The 18,935-nt window shown below is 25.3% G+C and overlaps 1 protein-coding gene across 1 annotated transcript in view; it reads left to right on the forward strand.

Moving 5' to 3' along the window:
• The window catches only part of LOC122509398 (phosphatidylinositol 3-kinase regulatory subunit alpha), a 114,929-nt gene that overhangs the window by 665 nt on the left and 95,329 nt on the right, over window positions 1–18,935 (forward strand). The window contains exons 2-5 of the mRNA XM_043623431.1: window positions 1,017–1,851; window positions 2,341–2,454; window positions 3,533–3,625; window positions 5,148–5,195. Of these exons, the coding sequence (XP_043479366.1) occupies window positions 2,370–2,454; window positions 3,533–3,625; window positions 5,148–5,195 (226 nt within the window). The 5' untranslated portion in view covers window positions 1,017–1,851; window positions 2,341–2,369. The remainder of the gene's footprint in view (window positions 1–1,016; window positions 1,852–2,340; window positions 2,455–3,532; window positions 3,626–5,147; window positions 5,196–18,935) is intronic.

Consider the following 18,935-nt stretch of genomic DNA (forward strand, 5'->3'; position numbering starts at 1 on the left):
AAAAACTTTTGTTTACGTCTATAATGCATATCATTGACTTTAGTTTTTTACTTTGTTGATAATAATTGTATTTATTAACTATTATTATTAAGAAATTATGTATACTTTGTTAATAAGTCTTATTCAGTTTTAATGTGAAAAGTGTTTGAAAGCAAAACATGAAAAGTTCTTTAAAGCCGGTGTTGATTAAAAAACGAAATTTTATTTCATTTCTGATGAGAAATTTATAATATTTTGATATTTTACATTTGGCTATTTTGGAAATTTGGTATTTTGTTATGAATTTGTTTATGTTTGAAGTATTTTTCACCCCTTTGGAATACAATTATTCCAAATTATTATTATTTTAATATTATTATTATTATTAATTATTATTATTAATTAGGTTATTGCGTATTAAAAAATAATAACTTTATATTTAGTACAATTGGATTTTTTAAATATAAATAAAATATCCTTATGAATATTTAATGTGTCAATAAAATTTTTTAATTTTTTTGTTGTCATTTTTGCTATAATTAGATAGTTACAGATTGGTTGTGTTAAATAATGGCAAATTTTGTGCGCATTCAATAGTTTAAAAATATCTTTTGATCTTGAATTTTTGAACGTTAGAATAATTTTGTTTTTCATATGTATTTATTAGAAAAAATTGAATATATTTTTCTATCTGATATTTTAATTGTAATTTTTCATAAATATTTGCTATGAATAAAAAAAGAGATTTTATATTAAATATTCTAAACTATAGAGGAATATTCTTTTGTTAAAATTCATTGGTTATTTTGATCACTGTCGTAACGCTTTTTAAATCTCTCTTTATGGTGAATGGCGACAAAGAATTGAATTCATCATGCGTTACTTCTGCCTTTATTCAAATGACTTAACAAAAATTAATTTGCCTTTTTTGAATGGTATATTCAATTTTACGCAAAATTGTTTTACGATATAGTTCTTTTTTCCCCTTTTCATAAAAAGCCTTTTTTTAATAATTAAATTAATTTTTATGATTTCAGGAACTTCATTCAAAGTGCAATTTGAGTTTAAAACTTGATGAAAAAACAAGAGAGAAAATAAAAAAGGAAAAAGTTAGTGTCGAAGAGAATTTTTGAAATATTTATAAAACATGGAATATTTTATAAGAAAAATTGCAGAGTGCACAACTTAAAGAAACGAAATTAACAAAAATGACCATTGAAGTGTTCAAATCGAATTAATTCTCAGAATGTGTGTATACAGTTTTTGCAAGTTTGTGCATTCTTTTTATACTCGTACTTGATACACATTTTTTATTAATCACGTTTTTCATAAACAAATAACTGTTGGAATTTTATAATAGTAACAGTTTAGAAATTCACTATTAGTGAATGAAAGAAGAGAAATTCTATTGGGAATATAGACTGTCTTTAATCATTGACTTCCATAATCTTTTAAATAATCAGTAAAACAAAAAAGCGAAGATTTTTTAATGATAATGAGTCTTGTCGAAAGGTGCCAAAATAATATGAAATACTGTTCATCAGCAAATTGACAACGAAATTACAAGGATAAAGAAGAAGAAGAAGTCAATGTTGCAGTCGACAGATGAAAGACTAACTGTGATTAGAGAGAAGAAATGCACAAATTTTATACTTTTATGTAACTCGTGTAATGTTCCTGATGATCATTCATTACTCGAAGTGAATACAAAGGCCTATATAAAATATATTTTTTCGAGTGGAATTTCCTATGAACTCTGTCTATGAAGAACTAGTTGCACATTGAAGATCTTTCACTTCTACTCAATAAGAGTTCAAATTACACGTATTTTCTACGACTCAACTACTGTATATAAAGAAAAATTTTTACCCGGTATGTTTGAATATTTTATCTTTTAAATTACAACACGAAAATAGAATTTTTCATGAACAAGAAAGAATTATATAATATTTTACAAATAATTTTATAAAAAGAAAGTCCAAATTGGTGTAAAGTTTCGTTTGTTTAAATTGTATTTTCTTATTGTTAAATTTGTTGTAAAATTTACAATTTGAAATTCGAATCGAATGTTACAATTTTAATATTTAAAATTGCAATTAATTTGTTTATTAACTATTGAAGTATTGTAAAAATTTATAGTTTGAATTAAATGCAAATACTTTAATATTTAAAATTTAAACCAATTTCTAATTTTAAAAAGGCGAAAACTTAATCTAAATTCAAAATATCGTTTTTATAATAAGGTTTCAATTTCTAAAACAGCGGAATTTAGGTTTTATAATTGAAATAAATTATTGCTAATTAAAAAGATTATTCTTTTAGAGAGAACATTTTTATTTAACCGAATATTTGTATTTTCAGTTTCAAGAGGTACATTTGAGCTAATCCTAATGCTGAAAGGAAGCCTAGCATCGTACCTAGACACCCGTATCGAAGAAGAGTCGTCATACATAACACTCAGCAATGGACCTAGCGGTATGTAGATGTTCAAGAAAAAAATATAAAAAACATTTAAATTATTTAATTATTTGATTTTTAAATTTTGAATTTTAGAATTTTAAATACCGTAGAAATAAATTATGGTAAATTTATTTTTTCTAATTTTTTTTAATAAAAATAAGTAATAGTTATTCATATTTCATAGTTAATTATTATGAATAATAATTCTTTTTCTTTATCCATGTGAATAATTAGAAGACAATTTATTAATATGCAATAGATTTTATTGCATATTAATTATAATATCATGTATTTTTTATAATTATGATTATTACACGAAAGTGAAATTAAATTCGTATTTTATTTTTATTAATTAAAATTTGTAATATTTAATAATAATAATAATAATAATAAAAAATTTATGAATTTAACATTTTAACAGATGTTAAACCATTTAATCAATAATAAATTTATATATTATTATTATTATTATTATTATTATTATTATTATTATTATTATTATTTTAATGTTATTCATAATAATAAATATTTAGCTCTTTTTATTACAAAATGAGCTATCTACAATTTTTAAACTTTCAAATGAACGAAATATTTTAAAATAAAAGTATTTTCATAAATTACTAATTGCAATACAAATTAAAAACTTAAATATTACTTTTAGGAATTTTATATAATTAAAAAAAAATAATTTTTTGATAGTGACGCAAAATTATTTCAATAAAAATGTAATTTGGAGAAAAATAAATAAATTTCATTTATTTGAATGTTTAGAAGTTTAGAATTATACAAAATAATAATAATTACCTACTATTATTATATTTAATGATAAAATTTAATTATTATTAATTTTAATTATTTATTTATTATTCATTTTATTATTTATTCTATTATTTATTTATTAATTTAATTATAAAGGAAATTTTAATTATTAATGTAATGAAATATAATAATAAAAGTTTAAATACAGTGCAATTTACATTAAATTATTCATATTATTTTGTTTTTATTTTTTTAAATATACAAACGGGACGTTTCAATAAAATTTTATTTTTAAAATTGTATGAAGAAATTATAAGAATATTTTTTATTGCAGCTCCTGTAGGCGAAGCCTCAAGCTCAGGAAGAACTGAATTTAACCACCTCCTGGAAGATAGTTACTTCGTTAGTCCTGTCCTTTGTGCTCACTGTAAGTTTCATAATTTAAGTTCATTTAGATAAATTAAATCAACCCCAATTTAAGTGTAATTAAATTGATTGCTAAAATAGCATTAAACTCGATAAATTTTAGAAAATTACTAAATTAGTTTAATTAACTTTTAATTTTCGCCTTAATTATTTAGTGTTGTTTTATTTGCTAATTATTTTCTTTCCTTCAAATTTTTTTTGTAATTTTTCTTTATACAATTCTGAATGATTTTTAGTGTGTTTTTATAAAATTTAAATCATATTTTCAGTTTATCGTCTTTGTTTTTCTTTTTTTTTTTTTGTTACTTTTTCTCTCTTTTCTCTGTTTTTTTTGTAGACTGAGCTACATTCTTAAGGTGATTTATAATTTGTTAATTAATTATTTTTTCTTAAAAGTTAATAGTAATTTATTTCGAATAAGAAAAATATAATTTGTGATGCTCCAAGGTCTTATGCAAAATGACGTAATTTAGAGAAAAAAAACGGGGATTACTCATAATTTTTTGTTTTCTTTTTTAATATTACCGGTATCTGTTTTCTTAGGCATAAAAAACAATTCCTTTAAGTACCAAGAGCTTCTGAATAATGAATCGTTTCTTCGATTTATCTTCGCTAAAAATATTTTGTTTTCTTTTTATTTCTTACAAATGTTCGATTTTGATTTTGTTGTTGAAACTCGTGGGTAAAATTTTTGTCAGGAGGATTATTATTTCTTTTACGTTGAAGTTAGAAAGTTTTGTTTGTCGATCAAGACAAAATTTACAAGTAGAAAATTTTCGTTTGATTTTGTAGATAAATTGGTACTAAAAAATTTTTAAATTTGAAAATCGAATTTCAACTTTTGTCGGGAGAAATGTTAAATTATTTGTTGAAATTAGAAAAGTTTTTTTATCGGTCAATGAAAAATGTACGTACAAACACAGAATTTTTGTTTGAGTTTTTAAATTGTTGTTAAAAAGTTTGTAAATTTAAAAATCGGATTTCAACTTTTGTCAGGAGAAATATTCTTTTTTTTGGTGAAATCAGAAACGTTTGTTTTCGATAAAGAAAAAATTTGCAAACACGGAATTTTCCTTTGATTTTCTAATTAAATTGGTGCTAAAAATTTAAAAATCGGATTTCAAAGAGAAATATTATTTTTTTTTTAAATCAGAAACGTTTTTTTTCGATCGGGAAAAAATTATAAATAGAGAATTTTCCTTTGATTTTCTAATTAAATTGGTGCTAAAAATTTGAAAATCGGACTTTAACTTTACATCGAAGTATTGAAAATTATTTAGTTTCAATCTCGAAAAGTGTGAATACATTCATTTTATTCGATTGGTTAAAAACTTGAATCCAACGAAATGGAAGCATTCAGTTTTCGAGCTTAAAACTACATTGTTTAAATTTTTTCGCTGTAAATTTTGAGTTCGATTTTTAACACTGTGTTTGGGATTTTTTTTCATGGTATTTATTAAATTTTAAAACAAAAATATAAATTTTGATTACTAATAGTTTTTGATCTTCTTTTTCTGTTTCAGGCGAAGATTATATTTGGGGTACAGGAAAAGTTGGCGTCAAATGTAAAGGTAAGGGAAATACTTTTTATCAAGAATGTCGATCGTTTAGCAAAGCAGACAGCTTGACGTTATACCATGATTAACGTTTTTCAGATACTAAATAATTCACGGCAATAAATGCTTCTGCTGTCTGGGTTGCAATTCTTTGCATGCATTGAAATTAGATAAAGATTTCATATCATGGAAAGTAACTTGCAAACGTCTATCTACATCAAAACGTGTTTATCTTTAGATTGCCAACTTTTTTTTTATTCCTCTTAACTTTATTGTAACATCTGCTTCTCTTGTGGCTTCTTTATTTTTACACGCACGAATCCGTTTCTTTCGGGAAGAATTTTCACCGAATTTTTCTCTGTGGGAAAAATTCGGTTTTTATTTTAATATGAAATACGGACCCAGTTTTTTAAGTTTTGATTTATTCAAATTTCAAAGGGAAAAATAATCGAAAAATTTAAAAAAGTAAAAAATGAAGTAAAAATGAATTAGATTGTTTATTATTATTTTGATAGTCGTTTTGATATTCGTTAATATTGAATTTTTTAGAGGAATTTGAATATTATTTCTGTTTAGAGAATTTAAAATTCTATTTCTATTTAAATTCAAAGTCTGTGATTTGAATTGAATTACGTTTGCAAGTTTCTTTCATAGTATGTGAGATTATATAATATCCGTTTATTTAACGATTATATTTATGTTCTAAGACTTGACGTTTTTATTATTATTCTTTTCTTTCGATTGAATTTTCATTATTTTATTTTTTTTTTGGTGTACCTCTTTTGACTTTGTGAATTAAAGTCATAATTGGATTTTACCTTTCGTTAAAAGTGCATATTTTTCCGCAAGGATAAATAATTTATTTGAGGCATTTCATTTTGACTATATATTCTCCGTTATCATATATTTAACTAACAAAGGCCTTCTACGTTCGTTGCATATCTTGTCACGTGTATCTCGTTCGTGCCAGATGTCGAGTAATCTAAATGACGCGATTTTTTATGGAAAGGGAATATCGTGGGACATGAGACGCGACATAAATAAAAACTTCATTTTTTCGCTAGCTTTAACAAGACTATCGTTGATGTCCTTTTTTGTATTTTGTATATGTGTGTACGTATTTGTATACTATATGCATTTGTACATGGAGCAGGAGCATTCTCGAGTTTTGACGTTCAAGTTCCTTTGCACTAATGAATTTAACAACTTTAACAAATTTACATATATTTAGGATGCTGCAAATCAGTTTTCGGTATATTTTTGCTTCACGAATTTCATCAGCACTCAAAGTTGAAAATTATACGAAGTGAACTTCTTTTTTTTTTCTTTTTTGCAGAAACTTTATCATTAGTCCTTCTTTAGGAGAGAATAGTCGTTGAGTCACTGACGAATTTATGAAAAATATCGTCGAGACTTGATGACTACACTGAGAATGATATTTGGTTTGCTAATTGAACGTAATTATAGATGCGAAAAAGATATATTTTGTTTTTGCAAAACTTTTCGGTGCATTAAGAAAAAAGAAAGAAAAAAATTTTGTTTTGTTACAAAGTAAATGAGAAATATTTTTTTTTTGTTTTGGATGAAAAAAATTCGATTTTGATCCATTTTTGCAGTTTTGTTTGTTACAAAATAAACAAAAAATATTTTTTGAATAATTTTTCTGATTAAATTTTCGAAATTTACAATTAAAAAGATTTTTAATAATTAAAATTTTGTAAAATTTAATTGAAAATAATTGATTTTTTCATCAAGTATTTTATTACAATTTTTGAAAATCAACTTTCCAGAAATTTTAATTGTAAATTTTGAAAATAATTGAATTATCAAAAATTTTAATGAAAAATCTTCAAGAGTAAATTTAAAAATGAAAATTAGCTTCTAAAAATAATTTAAAAATAATTTTTAGAATCTTTTTATTCTAATTTTTTAAAATTCAATTATTTTGTAAAATTTAATTGAAAATAAATTATTTTTTCAAGCATTTTATTACAAATTTTGAAAATCAAGTTTTTAAAAATTTTAATTGCAATTTTTAAACATTAGATTCTAAAAATTATATTAAAATATTTTTGAAAAAAGCAATTCTTCGAAAGTTTTCATTCTAATTTTTTAAAATTCAATTATTTTCAATTATGAACATATTTCCGTAAATTTAAATACATACAAAAAATAATATTTGCATTTTTGTAATTATTTTTAACACTTTGGAGAAACCATCCGATTCAAAATTTGTAATTAAAATTCTTCAAAAAATTACTTAGTTTTTTTTAAATTATACAAAAATTCTTTTAAGAAATTCATTTATTTTCAAAAAATTATAATACAATATTTAAAAAAAAAATTAATTCATAGAATTGTTTGGAAATTTTTCATATGTATATAATTATTGAAAAACTATTATCTTTCAAAAATTGTCTAAAAATATTTCTTTATTATAATTTTTTAAAAATATTAATTTAAAAAAAAATATAATTACAGTTACACTTATTTTAAAACATTGAATTTTTGTATTTAATTAATTGAAACCTTGAAGAACTTTCGGAAAATTATTAAAAATATTTGATTTAGAGATGAAGTTTAGTTAAAAATTGTAGAAAATAATTTTGGAGTTGTAATTTTTGAAAGTTATTAAATTTCAGAAGGTTTTAAATTGAAATTTTTTAAATTTTCTTTCCTGTGACAAAACAAGAAAAAGTATATAAATATTTATTTAACAAAATTATTGAAGTTTTGAATAATTGAATTTAGAAAGCAGAGAAAGGTCAGGGAAATACAAAATAAATTTTTCGTGACAACAGTAAATTTAAAATAAGACTTTCGATTTTTTTTCGTATTTTTAATCGACTGTTTTTACGCCTTAAAGTCGATCTTAGGCCTGATTTTTGCAGAAGTATAGTTTATTACACACAGAAAAAAAATTATTTGATTCAAATAACCGATTACTTGTCTATTATCAAATGAATATTTACTTGAATTAAATTTTTATTTAAATAATTAATTAAATGGTATTTGAACCAACAATTTCAGAAATTTGCAACAAATACTATTTAATTGACGGTAAATAAAAATTATTTCCTTAAAGTAAATATTAAATAAATATTAAAGTAAATATTTAATTGATAATAGTCAAGTAATCCGAATTTAATAAATTTTTTTCTAGTGCAAAGTAAACAAAACATATTTTTCTTGTTTTGGACAAAAAAAGCAATTTCTGCAATTTTTGCAGAAGTTATATTTTTGGTTACAAACTAAACAAAAAATATTCTTTTTGTTTTGGACAAAAAAAAAGAATTTTGATTTTGATCCATTTTTGCAGAAGTTCTTTTTTATACAATTTATTAGAAAAATTAGTTTCGTGTGTAAGCACAAAATTTTAAATGTCAATTCACTGATGCAGTTACCCTACATAATAGGATTGATATGATCTTTTTACAACGGAAATACGGTTTTATTCATGAGGTCCATTGAGATAGGGTATCAGAAGTTTGACATACACAATGCTTTCATAGCATACTAATATATATTTTTTTATATTGTTAAAAAAAGGAGTTTTAATATTACCGAGTGTCCGTCAGATATTTGAAATGAAAACTGGCATTGAATGCATGTCAGGAAGAATTTTCATCTCGATTAAAAAATACTCGTATCTAAGAAAAAAAGTTTGCCAAGTTCAAAGATTAGATCTTGTTTGTCTCGGTATTAACTTAATCCTTATATTAAAACTTAACTAAAAATAAATTTTCTCTCTTTTTTTTTATTTACAAACACGTGTATTTTTTTTTAATTCAAATATTTTTATGTTTTTTTTTTGAATTTTAAATAACTTTAATTTTAAATAGACGGTTTTTTTCGAAAACTGTCTTGACATTTTTTCTTGGTCTGTAACTTTGATTAAAATAGAAATAAATTTTTTTATTTTCGAATCATTGCATTTGATAAAAAATATAAAAATTACTTTTTTCATTTGGAAAACAAGTATTTTGCTACGTTTCTTTTTCGATTCCGTGAAATATTTATAATCAAGGATTGAGGGAATAAATTTAAATAAAAAAAAAATAAAAATATTTATTTAAATAAAATTTAAATATTTTTCGTACAAAAAACAATATTTTTTGGTCTACTTTTTCTGTTTCAAATAACAAAACAAAACAAAAAAATTGGTATAAATTTTCCAAGCGGAAAAATATTTTGTTGAAAATCGTCGATTCGATTCGTTCGTTTCTTATACCTAAAATCAAACTTTATTAAAATTCTCATCTTTACGAATTGGTTCAATGTTTTCTTCTTCATTTTTTTCGTTTTATTTGTTTAAAACGCAAATCACGACATAAATAGATTGAACTATTGTAGGCCAATTATTCCTCAAGTACAATTTAAAATAGAATCGATTCGTTATTTACATTGCTAGAAACAATTGAATCAATTTCGTTTCAATAATCATTCAATTTCATATACATAGTATTTTGTATTTGAAAAGTAATTCAAGAGAGAGAGAGAGAGTAGAACATATTAAATTCTTCATAATTTAAAGTTCAAAAATCGAACTTTATCTATAATAAAAGATAAAGTTTATCGACAAGAAAAAAAAAGAGAGAAAAAATAAAATAAAAAGAAAGAAGGTGAAGAAATTCTCCTTCAGGAAAATCGAGAATATAAAAATGTCTCACCACTTCAATTAATTGCATTGAAATAAAAAATGTATCTGATATTTCAACACTTTTAAGTCATTTGTCTTTTAAAATTGCATCTGTGTGATATGAGTTAATAAACGTAATTCATCATTTCTCTCTCACTCTGAATATTATATACGAAAGAAGAAGAAAAATATATTTAGATAATAAGCTCTCCTTACAGACATCGATCTTTTTGCATTTCTCTCAACTATTTTCTGATTAAGACAATGTTTCTGATTTTCATTCGATGTTCTGCTTGTTAGGATTATTTATTTATTCTAAGGTGGATATTTTTTGTGAATTTGGTGGAAATTAGGGGAAAAAGGGAACTAAACTCTTTTTGTTTGCTCTAATAATAAATTATAAAATAATAATAAGAGATAATGATGTCACGCAATTTTTCGGGATTTTAGACCCCCCCCCCTCCCCTTGTCACGCAATTTCATGCAATTTCTCATGTAAAAATACATTGTGTCACGTTTAGTAGAGACCCCCCCCCCCCCTTACCCCCAAAAACGTGACATTTGTGAACGCTCCCTAATAATAATACTAATAATAATAATAATTATAATTATTACTAATTAAATAATTAATAATAATAATTAACCAGTAATAATTAATAATAATTATTATTACTGTTATTATAATTACTTTTATGATAATAGTAATAATAAAATAATAACAATAATAATTATTTTATTATTATTTTATAATAATTTATAATTTTGATGCACGCAGAGAAAATAAATATTTCATTTTGTAAAAGTATTTTACTATTTGGGAGAAAAGCGAAATTTTTATATAAAAAATACTATAAATTTGAAAAAGAAATTATATGAAGTTTAGTAAAGTTATATTAAAATTTAATTAACGTTCTTGACATTTGATGTCAAGTGTGTGTTAGTGTTCGTTTGTTAAACCATTTTTTATAATTATTAAAAATATTAGTATTATTATTATTATTATTTATAAATTATACTCCCTTATTTTGAATTAGTAGAGTATTATTAAGAATATAAAGAATTTAAAATTTCACTTATTGATAGTAAAATTATTATTAAATCATTTGATGGACGATTTTTTATCCTTTCATTAATAATTTTTTACTGATTCAAATTTTAGAGAGTACTTTCTTTTAAATTTAAATTGTATTAGATTTAAAATTTTTTGTAATTTAAAAAAATTAATTTGCAATTTAGGGAGTGTTCACAAATGATGTCACGCAATTTTTAGAGATTTTCAACCCCCCCTCCCCCCTGTCACGCAATTTTTGCAATTTCATATGAGAAAAATACATTGTGTCACGTTTAGTAAAACTCCCCCCCCCTACCCCCAAAAGCGTGACATCATTTGTGAACGCTCCCTTAGTAAATATTTAATTTATTTCTTGTTTATTATTTTATTATCGTAACTTTTAAAAATATTTTAATAGAAAAGAATTTCGTTCATTTGAACGCATAAAACTTTAGGCTAATAAATTTAATCATTAAAGTATGAACTTGGTTTATTGATATTTGTTATTTATTATTATTATTACTATTATAATTACAGTGGAACCTCGATTATCCGAACTAACCTAGACAAGGTTGGGTTCGGATAATAGTAATTTAAATTTTTTTCATAATTTCATATATTAATGAAATAGAGAATTCAGGATTTTAAAAGATTTTTTGGCATAAAAAAAGTTCGGATAACAGAGGTTCGGATAATCGAGGTTCCAGTGTATTATAATTATTATTGTTTATAATCATTAAAATTTATTATTCGTATATGTTCGGAAAATTTTTCTTTTTAGTGATTATAGGAAAAATTGGCATATCTTATTAACACTTATGAGCAGTCTTTTTCTTGACATCTGTTGAATATTTGCAAAAAAAAAATATAATGGCATGAAAATTAAATTTCGCGCGATTATATTTTTGTGACTCCAACAGATGGCGAGAGAATCGTTGCTCATGAACGAGATGAAGTGGGAACAGTATAAAAATCAGTATAGTTTAGCGTAGGTTCAACCCTTTTTTTTATTGTTACTCCGTAATTACTTAACTTTTTCCTCTCGATTCTTTTTTTGCTTAAAAATCAACTTTTTAAAATTAAAATTTTAATAGTAGAAGAAAAGAAAGTACAAGAAGGGAACGATGGTAGTAATTTTCATTAGATATTCTGTTTTTGAATTTTATGTGCTTTTGAAAGAATATTTATTTATTATTTATTTATATACACTTGTTTGGTGAACAACACGTTCATACAAGGAGAGTTCAAACATAGATTAAAAATAATACAACCAAACTATCAACCCATTCAATCATCAAACCCGCAATTCTTTACCGCTCAAAATTGACACTTTATTTTTGAAGATAAAATGTTGTAAGTATACTCAAAATTTGCGTAAGAAAGTCAAGTTTTTGATGCCGTCTGGCGAATTTTATTTCCATTTAGGGGTTGGGCAGTATGTCCAAAAAAATCGCCCAAACTACCCTAAAAATATGGCCAATTGAGTGAATAACAAAGAAAAATAAAGTAATCTTTCTTGTAACAGAGAAAAACATTTTATTTATGTAGTTTTAACACTTTACCCTCAAAATCATAAAAACCACCCCTAAAAATCACCCCCTAAACATAGGTTTAAAAAAGTTCCAATTTTACTTTAAAAAATTGGTTAAAAAAAAAATAACATTTATGAGGCTCGTGATTTAATCAGAATATATTTTAATCAAATTTACCCCCATAAAAATAATTACCAATGAACAAAAATCATCCCCTGTACATTATTTGGTCAATTTTGTAATTATTCTCATGAACATAAACATAACATTTTTTTTTATACATTCTATAAGTTATGAAATTTTCTCACAATATATTATGTTTAAACTAAAACTAATATTAATAAAAACAACCCCTAAAAATCATCCCCTAATCATAATTTTCACAAAATTCCAATTATTCTTTAATAAATTGTGTACAAAAAATTTAAATACGGTTTCTGAGGTCTAAAATATTTGTTCTGAATATATTTAAATCAAATTCACCCCCATAAAAATAATGACCAATGAACAAAAATCATCCTCTGTACATTAGTTGCCCAATTTGGTAATTATTCTCCTGATCATCGTATTTAAATTTTTTGTACACAATTTATTTAAGAATAATTGGAAATTTGTGAAAATTATGTTTAGGGGATGACTTTTAGGGGTTGTTTTTATTCATATTAATTTTAGTTTAAACATAATATATTGTGAGAAAATTCCATAACTTATAGAATGTATAAAAAAATGTTTGTTTATCGGTAATTATTTTTATGGGGGTAAATTTCATTAAAATATATTCTGATTAAATTACGAGCCTCATAAATGTTATTTATTTTTTTTAATCAATTTTTTAAAGAAAAATTGGAACTTTTTTAAACCTATGTTTAGGGAGTGATTTTTAGGGGTGGTTTTTATTATTTTGAGGGTACAGTGTTAAAACTACATAAATAAAATGTTTTTCTCTGTTACAAGAAAGATTACTTTATTTTTCTTTGTTATTCACTCAATTGGCCATATTTTTAGGGTAGTTTGGGCGATTTTTTGGACATACTGCCCAACCCCTAAATAGAAATAAAATTCGCCAGACGGCATCAAAAACTAGACTTTCTTACGCAAATTTTGACTATACTTACAACATTTTATCTTGAAAAATAAAGTGTGCAGGGGGGTGGCCGGATTCAGAAAGAATGCCCCATATATTTTTTGAATTAGGTTCAAATAAGATTTTAGCATTTTACAGTGAGCGGTACGTAGAGAATAATTAGTAATTTTTCGAAGAAATCTTAATTTTCATGATTTTTAGGATTTTCAGTAGCGTATTAACATCTGGGATTATGAATCGTGATTAAGGGTGGTACTGTATTAATTCAGATTTTTTCAGATCTATTGTAATTTTTCTCATAGAGACATTCGATTTAGATGGCTTTCGAAAAATACAGACTGATGGTTATTGGAAAAATTTAGAAAGATTGGGAAAAAGATGAATATTACTTTTTTTTTGTTTTCGCAATTTCTTCTTTTTTTTATCATTATCGGTTTTAATAAAATTTGTGAATCTGAGTGAAGCGAATGTACTTTTGTTGAGGACAGTACATCGAAGCCGGCATCGAACAGAAAATGATTCGTGCTGCCACCGTTGAAGGCACCACTGTAGCATAGTAACACGCGTACGAGGGGTTTCAAGTGGCGTGCTCTCTCGTGTCCCCCCCTCCCCTTCACCTTGCCTTGTCGTTCCAGTTCGACCGGCAGTTTCTTTTCTGAAACTCGCCCCTCCCTGGTCTCTCTCTCTCTCTTGCTCACTCACTCACTCTCTTTTTCTCCCCCTTTAACCCTCTCACACCCCCCATTCGCCATTCTATCTCTCTCTTTTAATACTCCCTCTTTAATGTTCTCTTGGCTCTCCCCCTCTTGTTAGCTGAGCCATCGTATGACCCAGGGACGGATATGGTTCCAACGATACCCGTTCGCCTTTAAAGAAAGAAAATTAAAAAACAAAATCCTTTGTTCTTTATCTTTCTCTCTCTTTCCCTCTGAAATCGAGTACATGTTTTTCGCCTTGTTAGAAATCCACTCGAGGAGAAAAAAATTGGCCCTCCTATTTATGAATAATGAACGATGAAATTTTCTTCTTTTGGGTTCTTTATGTCTCTCTCTCTCTCTCTCTCTCGCTCAAGTTCTCTCGATTTAGATCGCTTCTTTTTATTTCTTCTTTTTCGGAGTGAACAAATTTCTGATGACCTAATTGAATATTCTCGCATGTTCATTAACCCCCCAAGAACATCAGTACGATATTTTTGGACAAAATATGTAAGCTTTTCTTCTGGAGTTATTTCAGCATTGATTATTTCTCCGCGAACTTGCCAAAAGGAAATATTAAATTTGAATTTCTGGAATTGATTTAAACTTCTGTTTGAAAGTTAAATTTTGAGGGCTTTGCGATTTACTGGTTGGAAATTGATTTAGTGGAAAGTTTTCGGTATAAGTCGGCAGTTTTCTTTTGAAAGTGTAGGGAAGTTCAATTTTTTTTTGGTAGATATGTTAATTGTACGAATTTTGTTTTGATATACTGTTTATTAACTTTCTTTTTTCGCACCTTTTTTCTGTTGTCTTTTGGTTGTCAAGTAAAACAACCATTTGTTGTCAGAGTCAGAAAATAGATTTAGCATAAAGAATTGATTAGCGGAAATCTGAAGAGAAAGAAAATTAATGTTTAGGATACTTTTGGGCCTCGAGGTGACACAAAATTTGTCAAGATTTAAATTTTTGGTTGATTGTCACGAAATTGATCGATCAGAGTTCGTCTCGTGTTGACGAAACACGAAATAATTCTGTTGATGCCAATTTCTTGTTGACCCTTCTTGAAATTGATTTATATCGGAGTTCGTCTTGTGGAGAACACAACACGAAATTTGTTTGCATATTTTAATTTCTTGTTGGTCCAATAAGAATTTCGTCTTTGGTCGACATGAGACGAACCATGGTTCGTTTTTTGTCGACCAAAAACGAAATTCTTCTACTGATGACAGTTTTTTGTTGAACTTTGATAAAATTGATTTATTATAAATTGTTTTGGTCCGAAATGAAATGAACGTCGAGGATCATTTTGTTCTGATCCAACACGAAATTAGTGTTGCAGATTTTAGTTTCCCGTTATGTCACAACACGAAATCGATCTATTGGTTTTGGGATTATTATGGTTCCGAAATAAAATATTGTTGTGTAGGAGATAGATTTGTGTCGATTCAATACGAAATTTGGAAATGGATTTTGATTTTTGTTGAGCCACAAAGAAATTTTTCTATTAGATACTTTTGTTTCGTCCTGCAGGACGAATTGATATGCAGAAGATTGTTACTTATCGATACAACATGAATGATTTAGTCCCTCTTTGGTCCAAAATGAAATTCATCAATCGTATTTATTTTGTCATTCCGAAACAACATTGATGTGACGTCGGTGAAGTTCACAACGTTTATGATCAACGATTGAAAAAAAAATTATTTTCCTAATACGAAAAAGAATAAAATTTTTTGTTCACAAATATTTCTTTTGTAAATCATTATTCAAAAAACTAACCAAAATATTTTCTATACAAAAATTAATAAAAATTTGATTAAAAAAATATTTTTCTTAGGAAATCGTTGATTATAAACGTTGTGAACTTCACCAACGTTGATGTGCAGGATAAATTTATTATTGTTAGCCGAAAACTAGATTTTTGTACAGAACACTATTCTGAGTTTGGTCCCCTTTCATTTTTTCGTTGCTCCCTTCTTTTACAATTTGTCCAAAATGAATTTGAATGAATTTGAATGAATTTTTTAAAAAATTCTGGAGAATACTTTTTAGGATGTACAGTAATTGGAATAATATAAAAATATTGTATTCGAAAATGGGTTAAATAATAATTAATTTTCAATGGATAATTCAGTTCCCATATTTCTTAGGTATATTTAGTTATATCTGACAGGATTATGAATTAATCAAACTTGTACCACTTTTAGTATTTCATTCACGTCTAAAATATTAAAGACAAAAAGCAGAATAGCACATTTAGCTACAGAATATAAATGGAAAAATTATCGCTGCGAATAATTACAATTAGTTGAAAGTTCGTTAAATAGACAGAGAGAATTTGGTCAAAGTTATAATTTATTCACACAAATGGAAGAATTTTGTTTGAATCAAATACTTTGTTATTGTGTTGGTAGAGTGTATTTAACAATTGTATGAACCTACACTCAGAAAAAAGGTATATTTAATTTAGAGACTACTGAATTATTTGCTTGTTTCAAATATATATTTTATTTGGTTTAAATTAATATTATTTGGCTTAAATAAATTTTAATTGTCTTAAATAAATTTTATTTGTCTTAAATAAATTTTATTTGTTTCAGTGAATTTTGTTTGGTTTCAATAAAACTTTAATTTGTATTGAATAAAATATTTTATTTAAAAGAAATAAATAATTTAGTTGGCTCTGTGCAAAATATATTTTTAGGGACGCATGAACATTCAAGGAATTTTATTTTACAATAGTTATTTGGCATAAAACCTTTCTTAACATAAATTACATTTGACATTGTTTTCATTTTGGACATAAAATTCACTTGATATAAAAATCATTTGACATAAAACTCATTTTACATGATTTCCACTTGACATAGAATTCACTTAAAATAAATTTCATTTGACATAAAAATCATTTAATATAAATCTCATTAGACAAAAGTAACTTGAGCCAAATTTTAATTGACGTAAATGTCATTTAACATAAAATTCATCTAACACGAATGTCATTTGCCATAAAACTCATTTAGCTTAATTCCCAATTGACATAAGATTTACTTGACATAAATTTCATTTAACATAAAAATTACTTGACCCAAATTTTAATTGACATAAATATCATTTGACATAAAATTCATTTGACGTAAAATTCATTTGACGTACAATTTATTTGACGCATAATTTATTTCACGTAAAATACATTTAACATAAATTTCAATTTACATAAAACTCGTTTGAGTTAAATTTCATTTGGCATAAATTTCATTTGACATGAAAATATAGGCGCGAATTTTAAAATTGGCCACATTTTTTTTATATCTGATTTGGTTACATTCAAAATTTATGCCAATACTTTCATGTCAAATGACATTTATGTCAAGTCAATTTTATATCAAATTGGAATTATGTTAAATGACTTTTATATGAAATGTCAAATATTCAAATTTATGTCAAATAAAATATATGTTAAATGGTTTCTATGTAAAATGAATTTTGTGTCAAAATAAATTTGACATAAGTCAAATGAATTTTATGTCGAATGAAGTTTATGCTAAATAAAATTTATGTTACATGTCTTGTGTCAAATAAAGTTTTTCAAATGAATTTTATGTCGAATGACATTTGTGACAAACAATTAATGATAATAATTTATGTCAAATGAAATTTATGTTTAATGGTTTTATGTCAAATGAAATTCATGGTAAATGGTTTTATGTCAAATGAAATTCATGTTAAATGGTTTTATGCCAAATGAAATTTATGTTAAATAATTTTATGTCAAATAATCGGACAAAGTCCGATTTAAATAAGAAATTAACTCTAAAAAAGAGTCTCAAAGGAGAAATGTACTTCTTCAAGAGAAGTATTTCAAGAGAATAATTTTTTCTTCCAACAGTGTGTAATTAGATATTCGCGATTATTTATATACTGAAAAAGAGAGAGAGAGAGAAAGAGGAGAGGCAAAAAAAAAAAAATAATAATTAATCGAAATTGTCATCATATGGAAAATGTTGGTATAGGATTTGGCACGCGCGTTTGTCCAAGAATAAAGTTTGGAAAAAATAAAAGAAAAATAAAAAGAGGAATCAAGCGCGATAACAAGAGAGCAAAGTTACGTGGGTATGTAACCTGTAACACCTACGTGACTCCGTTTGCATCGGGGGGCGCAATCCGAGATCCATGGTATCACAAGGCAACCAGTTCGTCTCACAGTATGCGTTCCTTTTGTACGTTCGACACGGTTTTCGACACGTTCAGCCTTGTGGCCCTTGGCCTTCCCACGCACATGGCGAATGTTTTAACTATGACCTCTTTCTCCTTTTACCTTGCAGCATAAAAATTCTCGATTCCTCACCTTGTGTCGTGAACCTCGCTCCTCCGCCAGTTGTATAGATCTCTGGAAAAAAATGAAAAAAAAGAAAAAAAAAAGAATATTTGACCTTGACTAGGAGTTCTTCCCAGCTTATATATATATGAAGGATTTTTGAAAGCCATATCCACAACAATACTGAAATTTAATATTTCACGGTGGTTTTATTCATTTTTAAGAAAATAAGTTTCTGTTCTAAAAAAAATTGAGAATATGGTTCATTCTGGTACATACTGGATTTTGAAGTTGAAAAAATTTGAAACCACTACTAAAAAAATCGACGTTCATTTAAAAAAATAGAAAAGTATTTTTGAAATGAACGTCGATTTTTTTGGTAGTGGTTTCAATTTTTATTTTATTAACGAGTTTTGTTTTTTATTACACTGAGAAG

This window comes from Leptopilina heterotoma, unplaced genomic scaffold (assembly GCF_015476425.1).
Source record: "Leptopilina heterotoma isolate Lh14 unplaced genomic scaffold, ASM1547642v1 Lhet_60, whole genome shotgun sequence".
Classification (NCBI taxonomy): Eukaryota; Metazoa; Arthropoda; class Insecta; order Hymenoptera; family Figitidae; genus Leptopilina; species Leptopilina heterotoma.